The 27,368-nt window shown below is 39.8% G+C and overlaps 1 protein-coding gene across 1 annotated transcript in view; it reads left to right on the top strand.

Moving 5' to 3' along the window:
• The window catches only part of LOC149251933 ((S)-ureidoglycine aminohydrolase-like), a 261,971-nt gene that overhangs the window by 149,522 nt on the left and 85,081 nt on the right, over positions 1 to 27,368 (top strand). The window contains exons 7-9 of the mRNA XM_089454030.1: positions 14,465 to 14,550; positions 15,006 to 15,087; positions 15,298 to 15,354. Of these exons, the coding sequence (XP_089310156.1) occupies positions 14,465 to 14,550; positions 15,006 to 15,087; positions 15,298 to 15,354 (225 nt within the window). The remainder of the gene's footprint in view (positions 1 to 14,464; positions 14,551 to 15,005; positions 15,088 to 15,297; positions 15,355 to 27,368) is intronic.

The raw sequence follows: 27,368 nt of genomic DNA, 5'->3' as shown, positions 1-27,368 counted from the left end.
ATTCACCGGTAAGAAACTTGATGTTTCTCATTTTAAAATTTTTGGAAGCCCTGTATACTTTCATGTGCCGAAAGAGAAAAGAAATAAATTGGGAGCATCTGGAAAGAAGGGAATTTTCGTGGCCTATGGTGAAAATACTAAAGGCTATAGAATCTATGTAGCCGGTCAAAGGGAAGTCATAATTAGTCATGATGTCACCTTTGACGAAGATATGGCTCTCACAAGGTGATCAATCTTTCGACTTTGAGGAGCTCTCAAGAAGCCGACACCAGGGAACCGAAAGAAAAGGATGATGAATCAATGCCTGATGTAGAAGAACCCATGGATCCGATTGATTCTCCTCCATATGAGCCTTCCTCTTCTAGGAAGAGGCCTTCATGGCTTAAGGGGTTACTTGATGATGCTGAAGGACATGCTGCACCCCGAGGAACCTTTCGTGAAAGTAAGAAACCTAATAGGTATCAAGGATACCTGACCATCATGAGCACGATCATACAAAATGAGCCTTCGTCATTCTCAGATGCCGTCAAGCATCAAGTATGGAAGGATGCTATGACCGAAGAATATGAGTCTATCATAAAGAATGATGTTTGGGAAGTAGTTCCCAGACCCCAGGACAAGACTGTTGTTACTTCCAAATGGCTTTACAAGATAAAGCATCCAGCAAATGGAAGCACGGAAAAGTATAAGGCTCGTTTTGTTGCTCGAGGTTTCTCCGAAAAGGAAGGTATAGACTATGATGAGATATTTGCACCTGTTGCCAGATATACGACCATCCGCTCGATCATAGCCCTTGCCGCTTCACAAGGATGGAACCTACATCAGATGGATGTCAAGACTGCGTTCTTGCATGGCTCGATCAAAGAAGAGGTCTACGTGGAGCAACCCGAAGGATTTGAGATTTATGATCGAAAATCTCATGTATGCAGGTTGAAGAAAGCTCTCTATGGGCTGAAGCAAGCTCCCCGAGCATGGTATGAGAGGATTGATAGCTACTTGATGAAGCTGGGATTCACTAGGAGTGAAGCCGATCCTAACCTTTACTTTAAGGTTGAAGATGACAAGCCTCTCATACTGGTGTTGTATGTGGATGACCTCTTTCTAACAGGTGCAGACCCTCTCATTCACAAATGTAAGAGGGAGCTGGCCTCTGAATTTGAAATGAAAGACCTAGGACTGATGCACTACTTCCTAGGACTTGAAGTGTGGCAAAAGCCAGGAGAAATTTTCCTATCTCAAGGAAAATATGTGGTGAAGATATTGGAAAGATTCGGAATGGTGGACTACAAGCCTGTAACTACTTCGATGGAGCTTGACTTCAAGAAGTTAAGCGGTAGTGCTGCTGGACCTGTTTTACGAAATGCTACCGAGTATCGGCAACTCGTCGGAGCATTAATGTTCTTAGTGAACTCCCGTTTAGATATATGCTTTGCAGTCAACACGTTGAGCCAGCATATGGTTGAACCCCACCACATACACTGGATTGGTGCCAAGAATCTGCTGAGATATCTTCGTGGCACTATCACTTATGGGTTAAGATACATTGCCAGAGATGTGAGACTATTTGGATACACAGATGCTGACTGGGCAGGCAATGTGGAGGACCGTAAGAGCACTTCCGGGTGTTGTTTCTCCTTGGGATCTGCTTCGATATCTTGGATGAGCAGGAAACAAAAGTCGGTGGCTTTGAGCACTGCCGAAGCAGAGTATATTGCTGCTAGCATGGCTTCTTGTGAGGCAGTTTGGTTGCGAAAGCTCTTCAGTGAGTTGTTTGGATTCACATTGGATACCACTATGATCCTTTGTGACAACCAAAGTGGGATTCGTTTGTCAGAGAATCCCGTATTCCATGATCGCTCCAAGCATATTGATATCAGATACCATTATATTCGAGATATGGTGCAACGGGGAGCTATAAGGCTCCATCATATCGGTACAGATGAACAGGTCGCCGACATTCTGACAAAACCCCTTGGGAAAGTAAAATTTCTGACTTTCCGTGAACAACTTGGCGTTGTTCAAAGACCCTCCAATGAGGGTCATGTATGATGCATTGAGCTCTGAGAGCTCCAGGGGGGTGCGGGGTGCTTCTTGGAGCAGCATATGACCACAGGATTATTCACTATCCCCTGGTGGTATACATGTACACCCCGTGGCGACATTGTAGCAGGATTGATGTGTTCTCCTATGAGGCTTGGATTGATGTGTTCTCCATGGCAGCCTGGATTGATGTGTTCTCCATGGCAATTGTAGCAGGATTGATGTGTTCTCCTGTGAGGACAAGATTGATTAGTTCTCTTGTCGAGGCATCCTACCCATGCAGTCTGGGACTCATGGGAAGTAACTCTCATCTGATCAATGAGTAGGGAAATGAAGTTAGGGACCATAGTAGTACCGATGGACGCATCGTTGTAACTACTGTACTCCCTACGCTAGGATGACCTCCATTGATCTGGGATCAATGATACTAGTCTGGGACCAGTGGTAGGAGTTGTACCATACTATGACGCTGACTTCGGGTCGGTTGAGACTGGTCTGGGATCAGTGGTACATACTCTGAGACTGATTTTGAGTCAGTGGAGGATTATATTGGTCTGGGACCATTGGAGTTGTACTCACTATGACGCTGACTTTGGGTTGGTTGAGACTGGTCTGGGACCAGTGGTACATACTCTGAGATTGACTTTGAGTCAGTATGATACATCCTCGATCATTTCTTCTTCATAATTTGGACAAAAGCAGAGTAGAACAGAACAATGCAAGAGCAGAGCAGAACAGAACAAAACAGTATAGATCAGTACAGGGCAGAACAAGACAAAGCAGAACAGGCAAAATAGAGCAGAGCACGACAAGGGTCAGGCTGTACAAGGCAGTGCATTTGATGGATGAATAGTAACGGCCAATAGACAGATTGCAGATGAAGTTCTCCATGGTTGAGAGGGAGTGTTAAAATTGGCAACCAGGGCAAAACTTCATGTGGGTCATCTTATTCATGGCTAATAATATTTTTATTAGATTCCTCTCGTCGGGAGGTGTAGGATTGATATAAAGATCATCCAATTCCGATAAGTATTCATGGAGATATGAATTTATTTTGATTATGGAATTATTATCAAGCTGACCTACAACTCATGTAGGCTCAGAAGCCCAACAGTCGCATCTATTCACCCACCAACGTTGTGTATAAATATAAGAGGACTTTTCCTCATTTGGACTCACTCATCTCATCACATCTCTCTCTCTCTACTGCGCAGATATGCGTCTCTTCTCTACTGCGCTGAAATGGGTCTCTCTCTCTCACACATGTGAAGCCGGAAGCTGTTGAATTTGAAGCTGCAACTGCAGAAGTAAAGATTGACTTGCGTGGCCTAGAAGATCTCCTCTTTGGAACTGCGCTGTAGGTTCATCTGAACCTCCTTTGAAAGCCGCAACTTTTGGTGGTGGAATGAAGTCAATCCGACGAACGGTTTGCAAGATATCGACTGCCCTAGTTTGAAGCCGGAAACTGCTGAAACTGAAGTTGCAACTGCAGAAGTAAAGATTGACTTGCGTGGCCTAGAAGATCTCCTCATCTGAACTGCACTGTAGGTTCATCTGAACCTCCTCTGGAAGCCGAAACTTTTGGTGGTGGAATGAAGTCAATCCGACTGTCGGTTTGTGAGATATGGTCTGCCCTAGTTTGATAATGAAGCCGCTAATGGTGATGCTACTGATCTAGGGTTTGCTACTGCTGATATGAATCAGATTTATTGTACTATTTCTCTCTGCTGAATTATTGAAGATAAAAGAAGATTTGATCAAAGGGTTTCCCCACACATTGTGTTATGAAACCAGCTCACAAAAAGATAGAAAAGAGAGATCCACGCCTTAGAATTCAGCCTCTTCGAGGGGGCAACCTCCTTTACATTACATAAATGAACAATTCTTGGATGATACAAATGACAAAACCTCCTTTCTATATATAGGAGTCTAAGGAGTCACAATATAATCCAGCCGACCTAACAATAATAATATAAAGCCACAAAAATAACAATAGAGGGATTCTATGGGGCACAGAAATAACAATATGGGGTAATAGGGGCACAACAATATAAATAAGGGGTATAACTACAATAGTAATGGGGTAATCACTAGTATTATAGGGACCCAACATGCCCCTCTCCTTCAAAAAAGTGTTGTCCTCAACGCTTGAGTAGTTCTGGATACTTCTGCATAAAATTCTCATCCTCCCATGTGGAATCTTCAGCGGATAAGTTCTTCCACTTGATAAGATACTCTGAAATTGATCGATTTCGTAGCTGTCGAGTTCTTGTTTCTGTGACTGCTTCCGGTTCCAATATAATTTTTCCTTCCTCGTCAAGTTCTGGCAATATTGTTTGAACTGGGAGCTTGTCGCCTATAACCTTCTTTAAACATGAAACATGGAAAACTGGGTGCAATCGAGAAGCTGCAGGAAGCTCCAATTTGTATGCCATAGTACCAATCTTTTGCAACACCTTGTACGGACCATAATACTTTGGTGATAATTTATTATCCTTCTTAGCTTGCTTTAGGGACATTTGCTTATATGGTTGTAGCCGTAGGAATACCCAATCACCTACATCAAAACTTCTTTCACTGCGATGTTGATCTGCCTGTTGTTTCATTCTATTTTGTGCCAACACGAGGTTATCCTTTAAGAGTTGGAGGACTTGTTGTTGATGTTCGATGTGATGTTCCACTGCCTGAACCTTAGAATTTTCTCTTAAATATGATGTGATGGATGGTGGTTGATACCCATAAAGTGCCATAAATGGGGTCATTTTTGTTGCTGTATGGAAGGAAGTGTTATACCACCATTCAGCCAGAGGCAACCATTTGACCCATTGTGTCTGTTTATCAGATACAAAGCAACGAAGATATCCTTCCAAACATTTGTTTACTATCTCAGTTTGCCCATCAGATTGAGGATGATAAGATGAGCTATGAGCTAACTGAGTACCAAGACAAGAAAATAATTCTGTCCAAAAATTTCCAGTGAAAATGGGATCTCTGTCACTTACAATAATCTTTGGGTTTCCATGTAGCTTTTGAAATGTTTCCATAAATGCAGTAGAAACTGTACTGGCTTTAAATGGATGTGATAATGCACAAAAGTGTGCATACTTGGTAAGTCTGTCAACTACCACCATGATGACACTCTTTCCCTCAGACTTGGGTAAACCTGTGATAAAATCCATTGAAACCTCCTCCCAACGTTGGCTTGGAATGGATAAAGGTTGTAATAGACCCGGTGTCTTAATTGTTTCAACTTTATTTTGTTGGCAAACCAAACATTCCGCCACAAACTTTTGAATATCTGATTTAAGGCCATCCCAAAAAAATTCCTTCTTAACCCTGTGGTAAGTTTTTAAAAATCCTGAGTGCCCTCCTAAGGGAGAAGTGTGCAATTCCATAAGAATCTTTTGTTTTAGCTGGGAATTCTTACAGAGGTATAAGCGATCTTTGTACCATAACGAATCATTTTTCCAGCTAAATGTATCAGAAGTACTGGAATCTTGTTGTAGCTTTCGAATAAGTGCCCACACTTCTTCGTCATTCTTCCATTCCTCCCTTGCTTCGTTTATCCAATCTGGTTGGATAATAGAAATGGCACACAACAATGCTTCCACATCCTCATCCTTTCTTGAGAGTGCATCTGCCACCACATTTTGCTTCCCTTTTTTGTAGATGATTTCAAAGTCATAACCCAACATCTTTGTGACCCACTTTTGTTGCTCTTCAGAGGATAATCTTTGTTCTAAAAAGTATTTAAGGCTATCATGATCCGTTTTTACCTTGAAGTGTCTTCCCATTAGGTAGGGTCGCCATTTCTTAAGTGCATGGAGTATTGCCAACATTTCCTTCTCATAAATAGCTTTGCTTAAAAACTTTCCCTTGATTGGACGACTTTCAAAAGCAATGGGTCTTTCATCTTGCATTAGAACAGCACCAATTCCATTTCCTGAAGCATCACATTCCACAATAAAGGTTTTTGTGAAGTCCGGTGTAGCTAAGACCGGTGCTTGGCACATTGCCTCTTTAAGATGTTCAAAGGCCTTTGTTGCTTCCGGAGTCCATGAAAATGAATCTTTCTTCAATAATGTTGTTAGAGGTGCTGCTATTCTCCCATAATTCTTAACAAACTTGCGATAATACCCTGTCAACCCAAGAAATCCTCGCAGATGCTTTATGGATGTGGGGATTTTCCATTCCTTAATGGCTTTAATTTTGCTAGGGTCTACCTTAACTCCTTCATGAGATACAATATGACCCAAATATTCCACCTCCTGGACTCCAAAGAAACATTTGGATCTTTTTGCATATAATTGTTTCTCCTCCAATAGTTGTAGCACCTTGTCAACATGTTCAACATGATCCTTCCAAGACTTGCTGTAGATTAGTATATCATCAAAAAATACTAACACAAATTTTCTAAGGAATGGTTTGAAAATTGAATTCATCAAACCTTGAAATGTTGAAGGTGCATTGGTAAGGCCAAAAGGCATGACCAAAAATTCATAATGACCCTCATGAGTTCTAAATGCCGTTTTCGGAATGTCTTCAATCTTCATTCTGATTTGATGATATCCCGAACGAAGATCCAACTTGGTGAAGTAAATTGATCCATGCAATTCATCCAGTAATTCATCAATGACAGGAATGGGGAACTTATCTTTAATAGTGAGCTTGTTGAGCTCCCTATAATCTGGACACATGCGCCATGATCCATCCTTCTTGTGCACCAATACTACTGGAGCTGAGAAAGAACTTTGACTCGGTTGAATTATACCAGCCTCTAGCATTTCTGCAACCATACGTTCAATTTCACTTTTTTGGACATAGGGATATCTGTACGGCCTGATGTTTGGAGGAACACTTCCTGGAATCAGATGAATAGCATGATCATGATCACGCATAGGTGGGAGACCTTTGGGAGTCTCAAATACCTTGGAATGATTGTCCAGGACTTTTTGGAGATCTGGAGAAATAGATGATTCCAATGTGGAAACATCTAGCGAACATAATTGTGCAATTACACCTCTTTGCTCCTTTTTTAGAAGCTTTGTCATGCCATTAGAGCTGATTATCTTTCCTGGTTTCCCTGCAATACCCCTTAATTCAACTTCCTTTCCTTCCACAGAAAATTTCATGAAAAGTTCTTGAAAATTAAAAGCTATTGTACCCAAGGATTGTAGCCATTGGACTCCTAGTACAACATCAGCACCTCCCATTGGAATGGAAAGCATTGGGCTAGTCAATACATATTCTCCCATGGATAGCTTGATATTATGGCACTTTCCAGAACAATTTATTGTTCCTCCATTTGCAATCATCACTTGACACTCTGGTGCTGGATATAGGAAGCAATTCAATTCTTTTGCTACCCTACAATGAATAAAATTGTGGGTGCTTCCTGAATCAATCAACACTATTACCTTTTTCTTCTTGATTTGTCCTTCTATCTTGATGGTTTGAGGAGTGGTAATTCCCGCCAATGCATTACAAGATATGGTCGGATTTATTTGTTCTTCATCTAGGCTTTGTTCCTGGAATATATCCTCTTCTTTTGACCTTTCTTGCTCCTTTTCTTCTTCCTCTTCACAATCTATGTAGAATAATTTCTTCTCAGCACACTTATGACCTTTTGTGTATTTGCTATCACAATTGTAACAAAGCCCTTTTGCTCTTTTTTCTTCCAATTGTTGTGGTGTCAACCTTGTAGGTTGTGGAAGACTATGGGCAACAACACTTCCGTCTTTATAGTTGTGAATGGTATGCTTCCTAGTTGCCATAATTTTGCTTTCCATTTTTCTTGCTAACCTGAATGCCTTCTCTAATGAATCAGGTTCCCAAAGGCGCACATCATGTTGGATATTATCCTTTAAAGACCCTATGAACACATCAATCCTATGCTCCTCTGGAATATCTTTTACCCTTATGTTCAATTTTTGGAACTCCTCAATGTGCTCCATTATTGAACCCTTTTGTTTGAGACTTATCAATTGGCTAAAAAAAGTGTTGCTTTTTGTATCCTCATAATGTGCTATCAATTCTTCCGTAAAAATTGCCCAAGTGATAAATTGTTTACGAGAACAAAGCCATTGATACCATACAAACTGATTTGGTTCCAAATATAAAGTTGCCATACGTACCTTTTGTGTGTTTTGCACATTATTGAGATCGAAGAATTGCTCCATCTGTAATATCCATGTGGCGGGATCCTTGCCATCAAACTTCCTCATATCGATTTTTGGAACATGGTGAGTCTTCGATCCAACATTAGAGTCTATGGAATCATGATTAACATTTCTTTTGTTCTCATCATGAGTTTCCTTTAGTACTCTTTCACCCTTAGTGACCATTTCTTGTAGCAACTTATCCATCTTATCATCCATGCCATCAATTTTAGCGTCCATGCCATTCACCTTAGCTTCCATGCCATCCATCTTAGCTTCTACACCTTTCTTTAAACCGTCCATCTTAGCTTCTACATCTTTCCTTAAACCATCCATTTTAGATTCTGTTGCTTTTTGTGCAAGTGACATTTGTTGCACTTGTTCTTGTAATTTTGATATATCATGTAGCATTTCTTCTTCTTCTTCATGAGTCATGCTAGAGCTTTCAGGTTCCTTACTAGGTGTTTGCATTTTCTTTCCTCGGGGCATCAGTTACCGATAATAATTCTCTACTATGCCCTTTGAATTCCTTCAAAATAAATTTTCAAACCAAGCTTAAGCAAAAATTAAAGAAAATCTACACACCTTTTTTCACTTTGTAGGAGCTCGATATTGCCTCTGATGTATCTCTGTACTTTCTGATTATCTAGTTCTGAATTTGTGACCTGTAGTAGCCCTCTGTGTCCTCTTTCCAATGCCACAAGTCTGACCCAAATTGGATTCTCCAAGGAAGAGTTATGCGAAATCTCCCACAGTGACTTGATTATAGACTAGTTCAGTAGAGCGAACTTGTACGACGTGCCACGTGTCACTGTTTCAACCTTTGACTCTAAAAAATATATAAAAGAAAACTACAGTCCGTCCTCTTTCTGTAACTTCTTACGAAATTTCAATCCGATGCTCAGAAAGAAAGTTATGACGATTTTCCCCAGGTCACCTGTTTTGAGTGTAATTCAGGAGTCTGCAAAAAGACCAACTTCCTCAGATCATATCTCGAACATATCGCGCGAAAAACTCTGAAATTCGGACCCAAGGTTCAGCGCGATTTCTTCTCAAATGGGTTTTTTTTTGCGACTTCTGAAACGTCACAGAAAAAAAGTTATAGCGAAAATTCCACGATGACCTGTTTGGAGCAGCGAAACCCTAGAATCCAAAGCTCTGATACCAAATGTTATGAAACCAGCTCACAAAAAGATAGAAAAGAGAGATCCACGCCTTAGAATTCAGCCTCTTCGAGGGGGCAACCTCCTTTACATTACATAAATGAACAATTCTTGGATGATACAAATGACAAAACCTCCTTTCTATATATAGGAGTCTAAGGAGTCACAATATAATCCAGCCGACCTAACAATAATAATATAAAGCCACAAAAATAATAATAGAGGGATTCTATGGGGCACAGAAATAACAATATGTGGGTAATAGGGGCACAACAATATAAATAAGGGGTATAACTACAATAGTAATGGGGTAATCACTAGTATTATAGGGACCCAACACATTGTGGGGTTTGTCCCTGGCTAGCCGCCACATCTTGTGTCTCTTGTCTTGGCTTGTTTTCTGTCGATCGTTTAATGTTCTATCTGCACTTTACTTTATGTACATGTGATTGCTAATCGGTGGAATATAATAAGAAAAAGAAGTAAACTGTTATAAGCATAGAACATACCATAACTTAACATAGGGCAACATCCACCTCCTCTTCCTTCTTGATTCTGATCCCCTTGTTGCTGCTTCCCGTCTTGGTCACCCTCCTGATCTCTTCTTGGCGAAGAGCCGCCCACATTTCCTCCCAATCTAGAAGGGTCGCCCTGCCCAATATGCTCTGGACAAACACCTCCCACTCTTCTGAGACTGCATTCAGGGCTGTTCTCACCATCAACTTTGGATTTGTTGTGGCCCCTATGGAAGTCAGCTGATCTCGGATCTCCTTCAATCGACCGAGGAAGGTGTCGATCTGTTCTCCCTTCTGCATCTGGTATGACCGAAGCTGATTTTCTAGGAGCATCTTCCTCTGCACGGAAGTATGCTGATACAACCTGGTCAGGGCCTCCCACATCTCTCATGTCGTATTCTTCTCGGCAATATGTGGTACTATATGATCCTTGACCCCGTCAAGAATGATACTCTTGATCCTTACCATTGCTTGCTCATACTTGTCATTGTTAGCTGGGTCAATTGGGACCTCTATCGTCTTCAAGGTGAAGTGCTTGACACGATTTTTGTCAAGTACGGATAAGATTCTGGCCTTCAAGACTACGAAGTTTGAGGCTTCATCCAGTCTGTCCTGGTCTCTTACTCCATGTAGTGCCATTCCGCTGCTCTTCTACTTCCCTCCGGGAAGTTCTCGATGTGACTCCCTCTGAGCCTCGATTTCCCTCTTGGAAACCCTTCTGCTGATGTCGAGATGCCCCCTACTCTGATTGTCTATGCAGCTGCACCACTGATCTAGATTTCTTGGCCAGAAACCCTCAGTAGCAACTCCCTCCTCCTTGGCCTTGTCCTGTTAGGTACTGTTTTGACTACAGTACCCCACCAACTCCACTCTGCAACTTACCCACAGCCTCCTAGACCCCAACAACCTGAAGGTGAGTGCTCCTAGGCTTTGCGCAGTCCCGACAATGGCAAACTAGCTTCCTCAACCAACTGCGTCAGCCCCCCTTGCCTCTGCGTGGCTCTGCATGAGACTATCTTTGCCTCCCTCAGCCTCTGCGCAGCCTCTTCTTGGCTAGAACTTGACGACGCAGGCTTTATGTCACCCCTCCCTTGCTGCTAGGAACAACTTCTGTCACTCGAGACAACTATTTTCTGCTGCTGTTGCTCTGCTCTGCTGATGTCCTCAGTTCTCCTGTGATCTGCAACCACCCTCTGATACCATGTTGAAGTTTCTAAGTCTAACATTTAGAAACCCTCCATGTACTTTCTGATTTATTCCTTCGTACTTGTTTTGATTAATTAACAAGTTATTTACCATGTAAACACTGAAAATAAACACAAGTACATGCTCAACACATTACAGATCATCAACTGAAGGAAACAAAACAAGCACACAAATGACACCGTTATTTTTGGACTAATGTCCCCGGAAAAACCCAATGCGGGAAAACCGATGCAACTATCTGAGGGTTTATTTATTAAGCAGTTTCAGAATACAATCTGGGTGCCAAATCCGGCTCACCCGACAGAGAAAAATCTCAGTAGTTTCGGCTTTTGCCCTCTGCGTCAGCTTTTCCAGCTGTTCCGGTAGTTCCCAACAGTTCCGGCTGTTCCCGGCAGTTCCAGCTTTTGCCCTCTGCGTCAGCTTTCCCGGCAGTTCCAGCGTTTGCCCTCTGCGTCAGCTTTCCCGGCAGTTCCGACATTTCCCGACAGTTCTTGCTGTTCCCGACAGTTCCGGCTTCTGCCCTCTGTGTCAGCTTTCCCGGCAGTTTCGGCAGTTCCCGGAACTATCTCTGCCTCTCTGCTTTTGTATTCACTGCCCTTCAGCTGCAACTCCTGATCACTCTCTCAACTTTCTCAGCTAACCCAGCCCCAAAAAGTCGAAATCTTGATCTCTTGGTGTATTCTCTAAGTGACCCTCAAGCCTCCTCTTGTACTTTTCTCGTTGACAAATCAACGACCGAGATTAAGTCCCTAATCAATGGCTAAGACTAGATCTGGCTTGATCCATGACTTTTGGACCATTCTAACATAGTTTTATATTAATTCACATTCCTAAGTTTAGACTTAGGGACTCCATTAAAAATATGAATTATTTTAATATCTCCCAAACTGTTTAGAATCTGCCCAAACCCTTTCTGGGTATTGGAGATCTCATGTGCCTTAGCCTCTCCACCAAATTTTGTGGCTAGAGCACATCCGATGCTACCCCAAATCAACACTGCATAGTGTCAAGCCTCAAGACTGCCTCCTTGAGCTCCTCAACTGCATAGTCATCTTGTCCAGGCCTCCCTGAACTGTGGACTGCGAAGTCTCAAGCCTCAGTCCTCCCTCTGACCTCTAGAACTGTGCATTGCGCGATCCCTGAGCTTGTCTCTCAGTCCAACACCCAGTTCCAGCTCAGTTAGTGATTAGCATGAAGCATCTTAGATTAGGAGGTTTCTGGACTGATGTCATCTTGTCGTGGGTGGATTTCACTTGCAGGTACTATATCTTAACTTGACAGGATGATTCTTGGAGAGGAAGAGAAGGAGACTATGCTGAAGGACATTTGTGAAAGTGGAACCATAAAGAAGTCATTGAGCAAGAAGATGAAGAGATACTAGCTTTCGACAAAAGATCAAAGATCGGGATCACATGAAGACTCCATATCAATCAGCCCCTTGGAGGATGAATACAAAGCACATGAAAGATCCATCATGAAGATGCAAAGAAAGCAACAAAAGGAGCAGCTTGGCAATGCCACATCATCATGAAGTTCCATGTCATCATTGTCAAGAGTCATCTCAAGAGTCACATGTGTCATAATGTCTTGCCACATCATTTGTGGAATGTAATTGTGTAATTTCCTAAAATGAGAAAATGTAAATATGTGGAAGACCAAGGGTCCCACATGGAATATGAAGAGTCACTATTGAGTTCTAAAGTCATATAGAAGCTCAAAGGTCATGTAAGAATTCAAAAAGTCATTGTAGAAGCTCAAGAGTCATGAGGGAGGTCAAGAGTCACATGGGAGGTGAAGAGTCACCTCATTTGTTATAAATACACCCTCATAACTCAAGCAAAAGGACTTTTGGGACTTGAACTTTCACCTTGGCTTCTCTAGCATTGGCATAGGAGAGAAGATCTTTCTTTGGAGGAGCAAGTGGTGACTTAATGTTCCACTATTGGGGCTAGTGTGGCAGCATTGTACTTGTATATCTTGGCACTTCCACTTAATATATGAAGCTCGATGAGCCAACACATTTTCATGCATGTATCGTGAATATAGTAAGACTATTCTTTATATGTTTGTGGTATATGTTTTGTTCACATGTACTAAGGAAATTGAACTATTTTGGTGGCTTTGGTACTTATCTTGTTGAAGGTGTGTTGTATTTGGTTTTATGATTGTGGTTGTCTTGTGAACTACTTTGCAGACTAAATTGCGATCCTCTTATGCTCTTGTGTGTCTCTTTTAGGATAATGCTATTACTTTTCTTCTAGAGGCTCACTCTCTTTCTCCCTGCCATGAAAGTACCTTATATACATCACAATTGTTTGTCTCACAGTGTCAACTTGCTTGTTTCAAAGAATGCTGTATAATCTCTTATGTTAATAATGGCAACCAAGGCAAATCCCTAAGGATAATGGTGACCTACCGTATTTCCGGTTGGGGCTCCTACTCCAAACGGTGTGAGGTCTAATTGGGACTTCTTATCGGAGAGAACCCTTGGTTGACGGATTTATAGCACCATCAACACTGTTGCATGGGAAGCATTTTCTATTTGGCTTCTAACTAGTATCTGCTATGGTGTATCTTCACCAAATGTTGTTACCTCCCATTTCTTTGCCAAAAATCCCCCCTATGCTCAAAGATCTATCAATCCAAGCTCCCTTTTTCTCATAGGAGTGTACACGCATCCAGGCATGAAGTGAAAGACATCTTCCCCCCCACTTTTCTTGGAAGATTTCTTTTAAAGATCAATTCCAACTTTTTGTATCCTGCTAAAAGTGTGGCAGAAGCAAGGACCAACAAACATCTTTGACCATTAAAACCCTGTACAGGATGGTTTACCTAGTGAATTTTGATTTTAATTTTAAGATTTCTTTGCAATAAGATGTTAAATTATATTCTCATATGATTAGGCAGAAATGGCCATCTGATAGGACAGTTATTTGAAAATATTCGACTCCATTCCTAATCTTGAAAGAATAGAGGCAGCCCAAGTTATGGTAGGTTCAATAAGCTGCGTTGAGAGTTTGCAGAATCAATTTGAATCTGATAAATGCAAATAGAATAAGAAAAATGCGGCATAATTTGATCAATTGATGATATGCATACTGAAATATGTTTCACTTCCTATGTTGATACTTTTAATTAATTGAATATTATCTATTCTGCATGAGAAATATAGTTTTGGATAGTTTAATTTGTTGAACATGACACGTTATACTAAAATTAGATTCTGATATCACAAGCATTTAATATCATTTCTGTATTTCAATTAGTGAGATGAAATATCTTCCAAGTTTTTCATTGTTCTTAGGGTTTATTAGTTTTGACACTTTTTCCTAGAAAATGATATTTATTATATATTTGACCAATGCTTCTTTTTAATGTGTAGGTTGATTCATTTGCATATCTACCTTCAAACTTCGATCACTCTCTGAAGAGTGATGTCTCTTCAACTGTTGTTATATTTGAACGGAGGTCTGTTATTTCTATTGAGGGTGCTCACCAGCCAACTATATTGTTTTAATTTGACAGTTCACTATATTTAGATACTCCCTGAGAATACATGGCATATAAGATAATAATATTTTTCTTTCTGTACGTTAAACTTGAAAGTTTATTCATTCCTATTTCAAGACTCATCATCTCATTCTAATTTTTGTTATGAACCGGAAATACTTAAACATGTCTCAATTTTACCAACGGAGAGTTCAGTATATTTAGATCCATTAGCTATTTTAACTTGCATACCATTCACAACAAATGAAAAATTTGCTGGAAGTCGTGCTTTCGATGGTAGAATATTTTTTTGAAACCTATGGTCAATTGGATTGTTTCTCATGTTCTTGTTAATCATGCACTATTTCCTTTTTAATTTGTTCTTAAATGTGCCACTTTAACATTCTGAGTGAGTCACTTTGTGTCCATTGTAGATACCAGAGACTAGGAAATGAGGTTCCTCACTTCATAGTGGGGTCGACAGATAAGCAGCCACTTTTAGAAACGCCAGGGGAGGTGAGATCATACTCCATTGTAGAAATTTGACTTTCATGGAAGTTTGATTTGATTCTCATTAGTGGCAAAACTTTTGCCAGCCTATTGGACAAGGGCATCATAGGGTCATAATTTCTATCCTTTGCTTGACATATGTTAAAGTATAAATATTTAGAGACATTTGTAATATCTGATTTTCTCAGGCATTAGTTTTCGTTTCTATGCTTCCAGGTTTTTGCCCTAAGGAAGCTGCTCCCTACAACACTTGCTTATGATTTCAATATCCATGTGAGTTCCACTCTAGGCTGTTCTCTGAATAGTTATCTGACCCTTTTCTGATTCTTGTGCATTTATCTCCCGATCTTCTACATTTTCAATCAATATGATGAAAGTGATGAATGCCAAAATTGTTGAGGTGGCACAGTTTTTGTATGTCATTTTGGGCAATAAAAAAATGAAACCTAATCATAGGGATAAAGAGAATGACAACAAGATGGTACATTGTATTGCATGAGATCCTGTCTAAATACAAAATCAATGAAGAGTCAATAGATTTCATTGAAAAATCCCTACTTTTGCCAGTCTGTTTTTAAAACTGGCCAAACCAGAACTGGAATTGGCCTGTTTGGCTGGTAAGACCTCCAGATGCATTGAACTGGCTGTCAAACTGATTCAGGGGCTGGTTTTATACTGAACTGGCTATCGAACTGGCTTTGTACTGAACCGGCCATATGAATGAGTGAAAGGCTAAAGCATCAACTGCAGTAAATATATTCTTCTCAGATGGGTTAAGGTGAAGAATATTGAAGCTCTTGATGGCATGATCCATATTTTTATCACAAGACTCGGACACACTCTCCACCAGCTAAAAAGATCCATTGAGATAGAATATTTAGCATCAAAATATTTCATGATATTCCAAAAAAAAAGGATACATATATATATATATATATATATATATATATATATATACATATACTGAATTTCCAAGCCACTTAAATTTTAGAATCAAAATAGATAAGAGCATCCAGTATTATTGAGAAAATTGGTTCTCAGATAACCACAGTACAATTGAACTTTATATTTGTAGTTTTACATAAACTGCAGTTGTATTTAAGAGTTGTCCTAGAACAAGTTGTGAAGCTTCAAAATCTCAGACCTACAAACTTCCAGTTCTATCTCAGGCAGCATATTCAACACCAACAAATGATACTCATAGTTATGCATGTACTAGGTGTCTTCTGGGCATTCATATGCTGGGTATTACTGAATCAACTTAAGTTATTTCTTCTATCCAACTTGAGTGACATCAAGCTTCCTCAATGGTGTTGTCCTCTTTGGTCGTCATATATCAACAGGAAATTTTTCTTGAAGTTTAATGGCCGCACAATACCATATAACCAGAATAAATTCAATACTAGAAAAGCAAGCCAAAATGAAAATCTAATGTTTCGGGCTAGATGCAGTTGACTGTGCGGTAATTACTTTGCCTATCTAATGCTAAGGGTTAGATGCAGTTGATCATGTGGTAGATGCTTCAAAAGTAGATCATCTCTTTGCTTCAACTTTTTTGAACCATGAAGGCCTGAAATGCTATGAAGAGGACCTAGCAAATATTCATAGAGATCCTTCCTAGGGAACACTCCATAGTATGTAGTAGACTAGTGGCTTGTAGCATGTTGTCTTTTTATGTATTTAAATATGTATTGTATTTGGTGCAATTTTGTTCTTTTCACCCTGTTGCCATAGAATCTAGCAAGCCTTGGAGAGGGGTACCTTACAAGGCTATCACTAGACTAAGTGACAACAATGGAGTGATGACCCATTGCTACCACAACCAAAATCCCTTGCTCTTTATTGATTTTCACCAGTGGGTGGAGTCCTGGTATGTATGATAGGTCACCTGATAGGTATTCTAAGCTTAAAGGTGGCAAGGCTCCAAAGAGGCATCCAAGGGCAAGGAACAATTTAGGCACAGGGTGAAGAGGCCAATTAGGGCAACACAAACAAGGTTATGTTTGATTGATAGGTTGAAACTTGAGAGTTGGAGTGACCAAAGGTGCAAACAAAGGTTTTTCCACAATGTATTCCAACAAGGTTATGGCACATGCTATATTGCAGGAAACACTGTGGTCTGTTTCAGCTAGGAAACGAAACTGAAATGCTGAAACGCGTACCATATGTTCCGGTCGTACTGGCACGTTTCACGTTCGGGAAACGTGGCTAGTACGACTGAAAACCAGTTTCCAGGCCGTATGATGACATTTCCACTTCATATTATGATTTTTCTTTTTTGTTTTTTCGCTTCTAATATTTGATTGGGCGAATAAAATATCTTGTGGATGCTTCTAGATGCCTCTCTCAAGTTATAAAAAAGACTCTCGCTTCATTCCCTCATCACACAATTGAGCAAGTCGTTTCACTTGGAGACAAATGATTTTAGTAAGGAGAAAAGAGGAAGAGAGCAGTGGTTTCAGCTAGGGTGTTTTCAACAGTGAGCACAGGAGATTTCAGCAGCAAGAGAAAGAGATTTCAGCAGCAGATTTGGAGTGCAGAGTTTCCGGCTATTGCATTCTTGGATTTGGGTCAGCTACAACCATATTTCTCATCTTTTATGGCATTTTGGGGTAGCTTCAACTACAGAAAATTAAGTTGAGTAAGAAGCATTCATTTTCTTGGTTTTTTCGTACCATTTCTTCAATTTTTCGAGGGTTTATGCTTCCAAATATATGAAAAACGTTTTTTCTTTATAGATTTGTTTTTTTTTTTTGCAGCAATGGCTTCCAACCAAGTTGCAGCTGCAAGTTCAAGCCCTAGGTCCAACCCAAGGGCTGAATATTATCCTCTTTGGAGGCATGTTCAGAAGCTTAAAAAATGTGGAGGTGGTGGCTCGTGGGAATGGCGATGTAATCTTTGCAGTAATTCGTACAAGGGCTCCTACCTAAGCGTGAAGGTGTTGTAACATATTTTGACACATTGAAAATTTTAAATTTTTAGTGTGAAATTGCCATTCCTTCTGAGTTAAACACTGAGGCATATATAAATTTTATGCTTTCGGATGATTTATTTATATAATTTTAATTTTTAAATAAATTATTTTTAATAAAAATATATAATTTTATATTTTTTATTAAAACAATTTATTTAAAACATTAATTTTATGTTTAAGTGGGGCAAGCCTTAGTTGCCGACCCCACCAAATCCCATTCCATTTAATTTCCGGGACCCACAGTTGTCACCTCAGCCTTCGAAATCATGACCCCCCACTGTTCATTCCCCGCTCACACGTTAAACTCCCTCCACCTCACCTCTCATCCCGCACACTCCTCTGCAATCATACGGCCCACACTCCCTTTCGGCCCTCATTCGCTGTCCGAAGTTTATTGACTGGGGGGGGGGATGGGCAGTCTTTAATACCGCCTACATAAACCACAAAATTACCTTTTAGTCTTTCGGGACTAGAAATCCCAAAACCACAAACCACTCCGTCTTACCCCCGAACGCGGTATCCTTCATAGCTGTTTACCGCCGCCCCACGTCACCTCCACGTCACGTTTCACTTCATATCTCTTGTCCAATCATCTGCCACCTATCTGTTGCATTCATTCCACCACATCATCCATCTGCTGCCCTTCATCCAATAAAACTTCACCATGTCAGTTGCCCATTGCGCCACAACGCTCTCGTTCCATTGCCTGTCTCATGGTCATTGAAACTATGTTTTTCCTATACACCGCATTGATTTAAAACATGGTTTCCGAACCCATGAGAACGTATTTTCAGAAACTGAAAGAGGTTTTTTTTGCCAATATCCTTATTAACAAAAACCTCTCCCAGTTTTGTAACAACTCTTATGGTTTGGGAGATTTTAAAGAAACTTTGAAGACATATGTTCCTGAATTTTTCCTGTTTAGTCATATTTTTGCAGAACAGATTGTGGCCAATAAAAGATGATTCTTGAGAAATTGAAGGAGGTTTGTGTTCCTAAGATGCTAAAGTAAAATAACCTACTTCAGATTTTACACAGCTATTACATAATTAGAGATACAAGTACATCTTCACAACCTATTTTTCAGACTGTGTAAATTCCTTTTTAGACATCTTTTTGTAGAAAGTATTGTGAACAACTGGAGCCGAATTTGGGGAAACTGAGCGAGGTTTATCTCAAGAACATATTCATCTACAATAACCTCTCTCAATTTTTACAGAACTATCTCAGATTGAGATATACAAAGGCATGACTGGACCCTATTCTGCAGGATTTCGGGAGGAAAATGCTCAAAGACAGTTAGTGACTTGGAGGCCACCTCATCAAATATGAGTTGTAAACAAATTCGAATTTCTCTTCTTAGCAATAGAAATCCTCAAGGATAGTACCAGAACTCTTCAAATAGTTTTAGTTACCTTTATTTGTGTTCTATTTTTGTAATACAGTTTTCAGATATTTGTAGTAGCCCTTGATATTTTTATCAAGATATTTTGTAATAAACTGTATAAATACTTCATCAATTGAAGTAATAAGTGTGGGTTTTTGATGCCAAGACTTTTCACTATGTAATAAAGCTTCTGGTGTAGTATTTCTAATGAAAGCCTTACGGCTCTAGTTTTGACAGAATTTTGTGCTTCTAGTAAGTTTTTCCAGTGTTTCCATATTTGTTTTCTGCACATGTTCCAAGCATTTTAGAAGATTTGGGTAAGGATAGATTGAGTTTCAATCTTCCTGAAATCCCCTTCAAATTAATAATCATTAAATGAGACAAGTATATTGGACTGTCTGTCTGAGCTAGCTCCTCTTTGGACTGATTTTATTGTCTGTACTTTTATCTTCCCTGAATATGTTTTGTTGGGCTATAGAAATCTTCTACACGCATCCAAATCTTCCTAATTGTTAAGTAATCAGTCTGGTTACTCAATTATTAGGAATCTCCAAACATTCTTCGGTCAAATTCTTATACAAATCAAATCGTTCTGTCAGGCTGGAAGCTGACACTTTCAAAGGGAACCTTGTGAGAGAGCCTTTAAATCATAAATAGGAATTGTCATTGATCGTCTACCACCCCCAATTAAAACCATAAATCTAGCCATTGTGCTTCAAAGGCTGTTGTTCAGTGACAGGTGAACAACGTTAAACAAAGCCTCGTAACAACTGAGGGAGCCCCCTCTGGTTCAAGGGCCAACTTGAACCTAAAGGTTGGTTGAGTTGGTTTCCTGGTGTAGTTTTTGCAGCCAAGGATTGCCTACGGGAAACAGGTACAACATTTGGCGCCGTTGCCAGGGAAGAAAAGTAAAAATCTTTCTCCGGGGAACGATAAAGTTTAGATCTATTTCTTGCTGGTGAACAAGGAATAGGCATTTGTATTGGTTGCATTATTTTCACCTGGTGACTCCACTTTGTCGGATGGCAATTCCACTGGATTACCGATCCCACTCTTGTTTTGAAATTTCAGCTGCCTTTACTGCTATGCGAGGTTTGTTGATACTTGCAGTAAGCAGTATATGTATCTCCCTCTTAGCCTTGATCAGAAATCTAAAATGTCTACAGAGGATGCAACTTTTAAAGTACACCGGTGAGTATAATTTTTCCATGGGATTTCATGTTCATATTGTATATATTCTTCAGATTTTCAGCTATTGGCAACATGGTTTGTCAAAAAATCCACTTCGCACTTGGTTACATTGGAAAGCAGATTACATCTAACAGTGTAAAGTTTTTCAGTTCAGTTAGATAAAGGTGTGGGGATTGGATAGATTTTCAGAATTTCAGTATGGAGTAGATCTACAATTGTTTCAGTTATATTTCAAGATTGCAGTATTAAGTTTGGTTTGGTTGAGTGCAATGACTTCCAAGGGATTAACTGATTAACTCCATAGCCCATGAATTAGGCACTCTTGTGCTTATTTCCACTTACAGTGTCAGTAGTTTCACTTCAGCAGTTTTCAATCTAGAATTTTCAATTTTCAGTATGAAAGAGTATCCGGGTTAGTGCTGGCATATGGTTTCATTTCGCAGTTGCAGGTTGCAGTCTGCACTAGCAGGCTATTCAAATGATAGGGTTGATCCAAGAGAGTTGATTATGGCAGATGATGGTTGATGATCAAGTTTACAGTATGACTCCATGCCCAATGCTAAAGGCAACTGATCTGCTTGTTCTCTGCATCCCACAGGGGGAAGCAGTCCCCATTGGAGCCGATGTTGTAACATATTTTGACACACTGAAAATTTTAAATTTTCAGTGTGAAATTGCCATTCCTTCTGAGTTAAATACTGAGGCATATATAAATTTTATGCTTTCGGATGATTTATTTATATAATTTTAATTTTTAAATAAATTATTTTTAATAAAAATATATAAGTTTATATTTTTTATTAAAACAATTTATTTAAAACATTAATTTTATGTTTAAGTGGGCCAAGCCTTAGTTTCCAACCCCACCAAATCCCGTTCCATTTAATTACCGGGACCCACAGCTGTCACCTCAGCCTTCGAAATCATGACCCCACCACCATTCATTCCCTGCTCACACGTTAAACTCCCTCCATCTCACCTCTCATCCCGCACACTCCTCCGCAATCATACGACCTACACTCCCTTTCGGCCCTCATTCACTGTTCGAAGTTTATCGACGAGGGGAGCCAAAATGGGTAGTCTTTAGTACCGCCTACATAAACCACAAAATCACCTTTTAGTCTTTCAGGACTAGAAATCCCAAAACCACAAAGCACTCCATCTTACCCCCGAATGTGGTATCCTTCATAGCCGTTTACCTTCGCCCCACGTCACCTCCACGTCATGTTTCAATTCATATCTCTTGTCTTATCATTTGCCACCTATCTGTTGCATTCATTCCACTTCATCTGCCACATCATCCATCTGCTGCCCTTCATCCAATAAAACTTCACCATGTCAGTTGCCTGTTGCGCCACAACGCTCCTGTTCCATTGCCTGTCTCATGGTCATTGAAACTATGTTTTTCCTATACACTGCATTGATTTAAAACATGGTTTCTGAACCCATGAGAATGTATTTTCAGAAACTGAAAGAGGTTTTTTCTGCCAATATCCTTATTAACAAAAACCTCTCCCAGTTTTGTAACAACTCTTATGGTTTGGGATATTTTAAAGAAACTTTGAAGACATATGTTCCCGAATTTTTCTTGTTTAGTCATATTTTTGTAGAATAGATTGTGGCCAATAAAAGATGATTCTTGAGAAACTGAAGGAGGTTTGTGTTCCTAAGATGCTAAAGTAAAATAACCTACTTCAGATTTTACACAGCTATTACATAATCAGAGATACAAGTACATCTTCACAGCCTATTTTTCGGACTATGTAAATTCCTTTTTAGACATCTTTTTGCAGAAAGTATTGTGAACAGCTGGAGCCGAATTTGGGGAAACTAAGCGAGGTTTATCTCAAGAACATATTCATCTACAATAACCTCTCTCAATTTTTACAGAACTATCTCAGATTGAGATATACAAAGGCATGACTGGACCCTATTCTGCAGGATTTCGGGAGGAAAATGCTCAAAGACAGTTAGTGACTTGGAGGCCACCTCATCAAATATGAGTTGTAAACAAATTCGAATTGCTCTTCTTAGCAACAGAAATCCTCAAGGATAGTACCAGAACTCTTCAAATAGTTTTAGTTACCTTTATTTGTGTTCTATTTTTGTAATACAGTTTTCAGATATTTGTAGTAGCCCTTGATATTTTTATCAAGATATTTTGTAATAAACTATATAAATACTTCATCAATTGAAGTAATAAGTGTGGGATTTTGATGCCAAGACTCTTCACTCTGTAATAAAGCTTCTGTTGTAGTATTTCTAATGAAAGCCTTACAGCTCTAGTTTTGACAGAATTTTGTGCTTCTAGTAAGTTTTTCCAGTATTTCCATATCTGTTTTCTGCACATGTTCCAAGCATTTTAGAAGATCTGGGTAAGGATAGATTGAGTTTCAATCTTCCTGAAATCCCCTTCAAATTAATAATCATTTAAAGAGACAAGTATATTGGACTATTTGTCTGAGCTAGCTCCTCTTTGAACTGATTTTATTGTTTGTACTTCTATCTTCCCCGAATATGTTTTGTTGGGCTGTAGAAATCTTCTACACGCATCCAAATCTTCCTAATTGTTAAGTAATCAGTCTGGTTACTCAATTATTAGGAATCTCCTTACATTCTTTGGTCAAATTCTTATACAAATCAAGTCGTTCTGTCAGGCTGGAAGCTGACACTTTCAAAGGGAACCCTGTGAGAGAGCCTTTAAATCATAAATAGGAATTGTCATTGATCGTCTACCACCCCCAATTAAAACCATAAATCTGGCCATTGTGCTTCAAAGGCTGTTGTTCAGTGACAGGTGAACAACGTTAAACAAAGCCTCGTAACAACTGAGGGAGCCCCCTCTGGTTCAAGGGCCAGCTTGAACCTAAAGGCTGGTTGAGTTGGTTTCCTGGCATAGTTTTTGCAGCCAAGGACTGCCTACGGGAAATAGGTACAACAGAAGGCACATCTTTTGCATGGAGGAGGACAGGGGATTGCAGGTTGCACAAAAACAGCAGACCCATTGGCAAGGAGGGCATATCAAAGAGAGCAAGATGAGGCAGATGGAATTAAAAAAAGGCATGATGAGCTTAGTCAAGCTACTCCTCAAGCTCCATCTAACATTGAGCCAAGGATTGTAGTTGAAGCAAGGAAGAGGAGAGCCAGTGCCACTCAACAACATGAACAACCACCATCCAAAAATACTAGAGGGGTATTCGCTTAAGTTCAAGATAGCAGAATTGCTAAATTGGTGAATGTGCAAGCGAGAGAAGAAATTGATTCTAGAGTGGCTAGGTGCATCTATGCATGTGGTATCCCATTCAATGTTGTTTGCTCTCCTTACTGGCAAGATATGATAAGGGCAATTAACAAAGCTCCTCAAGGGTACAAGGGGACCAACTATGAGAAAGTCAGAACTCAACTTCTAAAAAATGAGAAGGAGCTTGTGGAGGATATCTTATCACCAATTTGTTCTTCCTGAAGTAGCTCTGGGGTTACCATAGTCTTAGATGGAGGATATATACAAGGCGCAGGCCATTGAAAATACCATTGCCACTTCCCCCAAAGGAGCAATGTTTTAAAGGCGAAAGACTGCTCAAGAGAGGTAAAAGATGCACAGTCCATCGCTGATGTTATTATAAAATTTATTGAAGAAATAGGGCCTAACAGGGTGGTGCAAGATATCACGCATAATGCACTAGTTTGCAAAGCTGCAAGTTTAATTATTGAGGGGACGTATGACCACATCTTTTGGACACCCTGCATTGTCCATAATCCGAATCTGATCTTAGAGGGGATTGACAACAAAGTTCCATGGATAAATGATAGGGGAAGCAAGGGAGATTGTTAAATTCATCACCAATCACCACCAATCTTAGGCAATATTTCGAGAGTACTCCAAATTGGAGTTTTTAAAAGTCGTTGAGATAAGATATGCCTTAAACTTCCTGATGTTGTGCCACCTTGTTGAGGTTAAGCAACCATTAGTTTCTATGGTGGTGAGTCAACTTTGGGTTGAGTGGAGACAAGTAGATTCAGAGCGGGGATATATGGTGCGTAGATTGTGCCTTGATGAGGACTGGTGGAGCAAGATAGATTTCTTGCTAAAGTTCACAACCCCTGCATTTGAGCTTCTTCGGAATGCTGACACTGACCAACCTTTCTTAGGATAGATACATGATGGCATGGATTCCATGGTTGAGAAAACTTTGGAAATCATTTCACAAGAGTCTCCACAAATTTTGTTTGCTAATGATCATTTTGCTGATTTAGTCAAGAAAATCATTGTTGATAGGTGGAACAATTTGAACACTCCATTGCACACTTTAGCACATGCCTTGAACCCCAAATTTTATGATGAAGAGCGTATTTCTCAAAGCAATGGGAAGAGGAGGGCACCCCATAAGGATAGAGAGGTGGTTAATGGGGTGAAAAAAACCCTTATGAAAATATTTCCATCTTATCTACACAGGGAGGTAAAGGAAGAATTTGCCAGCTTTGCCGCATGATTAGATGATTATTGAAATATATCAGCTTTGGATGAGAGAAGCACCATGAATCCAGTTAGGTGGTGGATTTGTCATGGAGCAAATGATGTACATTTGCAAAAGCTTGCCATTCGTGTTCGTTCACAAGTAGCAAGCTCTTCATCAGTAGAAAGGAATTGGAACACCTATGGTTTTATTCATTCTGTGAAGCGCAATAGGTTGGGCTCACAGAAGGCAGAGGATCTTGTTTATGTGCACTCCAACCTTCGCCTTGCATCTCGTAGGGGTCTAGAATACAACAATGGTCCTTCTAAAGAATGGGATGTGGATCTAGAAAGTCCTGATTTGGATCTCTCTCTTGCTGCCCTGAATATTGAGGTCCAACTTGGAAGTGGAATTGGCCCATCATCTTCTTCAGCACCACCATCCACTGTTGAGCATGCTTCTGCTTCTATTTTTGACGAGGATTAGTCTTTTGTCTTTATAGTTCTTGCAGCCTCAGTCTTTATTGTACTTGCAACCTCATATATATAATAATGGTTGATTTTGGATATTCCGATATTGCTATTTTCATTATGTGATCATTCATGAGTAAATGTGATGTAAATTTAATCATAATGTTTAAACTTTAAACACAATAAATTATAATGTATCATGTATGCTTTAAGATTGCAGATAACATTTCTTAAATGTCCTAAATTCTAATATATATATATATATATATATATATATATATATATATATATATATATATATATATCGCATTTCCCTGTTTCCAAAATTTGAGGGGGTCATGTTTCGTACCCGTGCCTGTTTCGGAAACTCATACCCATATCCCCATTCATGCAACTTAGACATGAAACCCTCAAAAAGTCCCCAAGTTGAAGCTATAACCAAACTAGGGTTTATCCTAGCGAAAACAACTAGGGCAAGAGAAATTATGGATGAAATTGGAATGAATGCCCACCAAAGGGAAATGATTTTGTGGCAACCACTCAACCCTCGATGTTTAGACTTTCCAAGACCCAAAATAATAAATTCCTCCTCGTCAATTCGCACTAGGCCCTAGCTAGCTGCTTGGCCTTAGGAGTACCGAATTAGGTAAGAGAGAGAAAAGGGTAAAATTTATGGATAAAAATTGACTTGATCACCAACAAAGGATGGCTAGTGCCTAGTCCTTGGGTGGATGGAGTCTATGGATGTTTAAGGTTAGCTAATCCTTGCAAAGGAGTAAGGATATTTTGATGCCCTAGCATCAAAACCCTAACTATTATCTTTTTGAGTGATTAAAGGCACTTGAGAGAGAGCTAACATGAGATTACTATGGGGAATACCATTCACATATTATACAATGAGTAATGCATGCAATAATGACATCTAGCTTCTATGCAATTGATTTTCAACAAAATTAGGGCACAATAGAAAAACCCTAGATTACCAATATATTCCATACATTAGACATAAAAGAAAAGATTTATCAAGTACAAGGCTCACTTACAAGTTAACATGCATGAAATAATCCATTATTGATCCAAGATAACTTCTCCAAAAACAAAGAGATGCTCCAATACAAAATTCGTTCCATAGATCACATCTCTGCCACAAGTAAAAAGGCCGAAATTCTCCTAAGAGAGGCCGAAATCTCCAAGTAATGATGATGAGAAGTGAAGTAATCCTCTCCTCTATTTATATGAGGAGGAAGAGTTCCTAATTAGCCTAAAAGCCCCTGATCAATAAGTAAAATCATAATGATGCATTGGGTTACAAGCCAACCTAACTAGCTTAAACATAAACTCAAGAGAAAGCCCACACATCTGAGCCACGAGGCCTCAAAAGGCTCGCGTCATCCAAGAATTGAGCTCCATGTGTCAAAGGTTGAGGCTCTAGGGTGCCATGAGTGGTGTAGAAGCTTCCAAAAATCATGATGTGAGGGTTGGCCCTCAAATCTCTGTCAATATCCCTCTGTGGACCCCAAAATCCAATTTGGGGCACCAAAGGTGGTCTCCTGGGTCTCCAACTGCTCAAAATGTCCATCTTTGCTCCAACGTTGAGGGCTTTCCAGGTGCTACTAACCCTCCCAAGTCTCTGAAGGTGAGACCATCCTCATCTAGGCTCTGGATCAATTGCCATTTCTTAGAGAATGCTAAGGCTGACTTTGGGGCTTGCTAGTCTAGGTGTATCATCCTGAAGAATCATCAAATGCAGTGCAAAGTGTTAGAATATCTTGAGTGCATGAGGTGTTTAAGGGTAGGTGTGATATGCTGGT

Source organism: Pinus tabuliformis, chromosome 7, assembly GCF_031772625.1.
Source record: "Pinus tabuliformis cultivar Carrire ecotype Pingquan chromosome 7, CPIR1, whole genome shotgun sequence".
NCBI lineage: Eukaryota > Viridiplantae > Streptophyta > Pinopsida > Pinales > Pinaceae > Pinus > Pinus tabuliformis.
The sequence above is the reverse complement of the archived record's forward strand: the minus strand, read 5'-3'. Positions and strand labels throughout refer to the sequence as shown.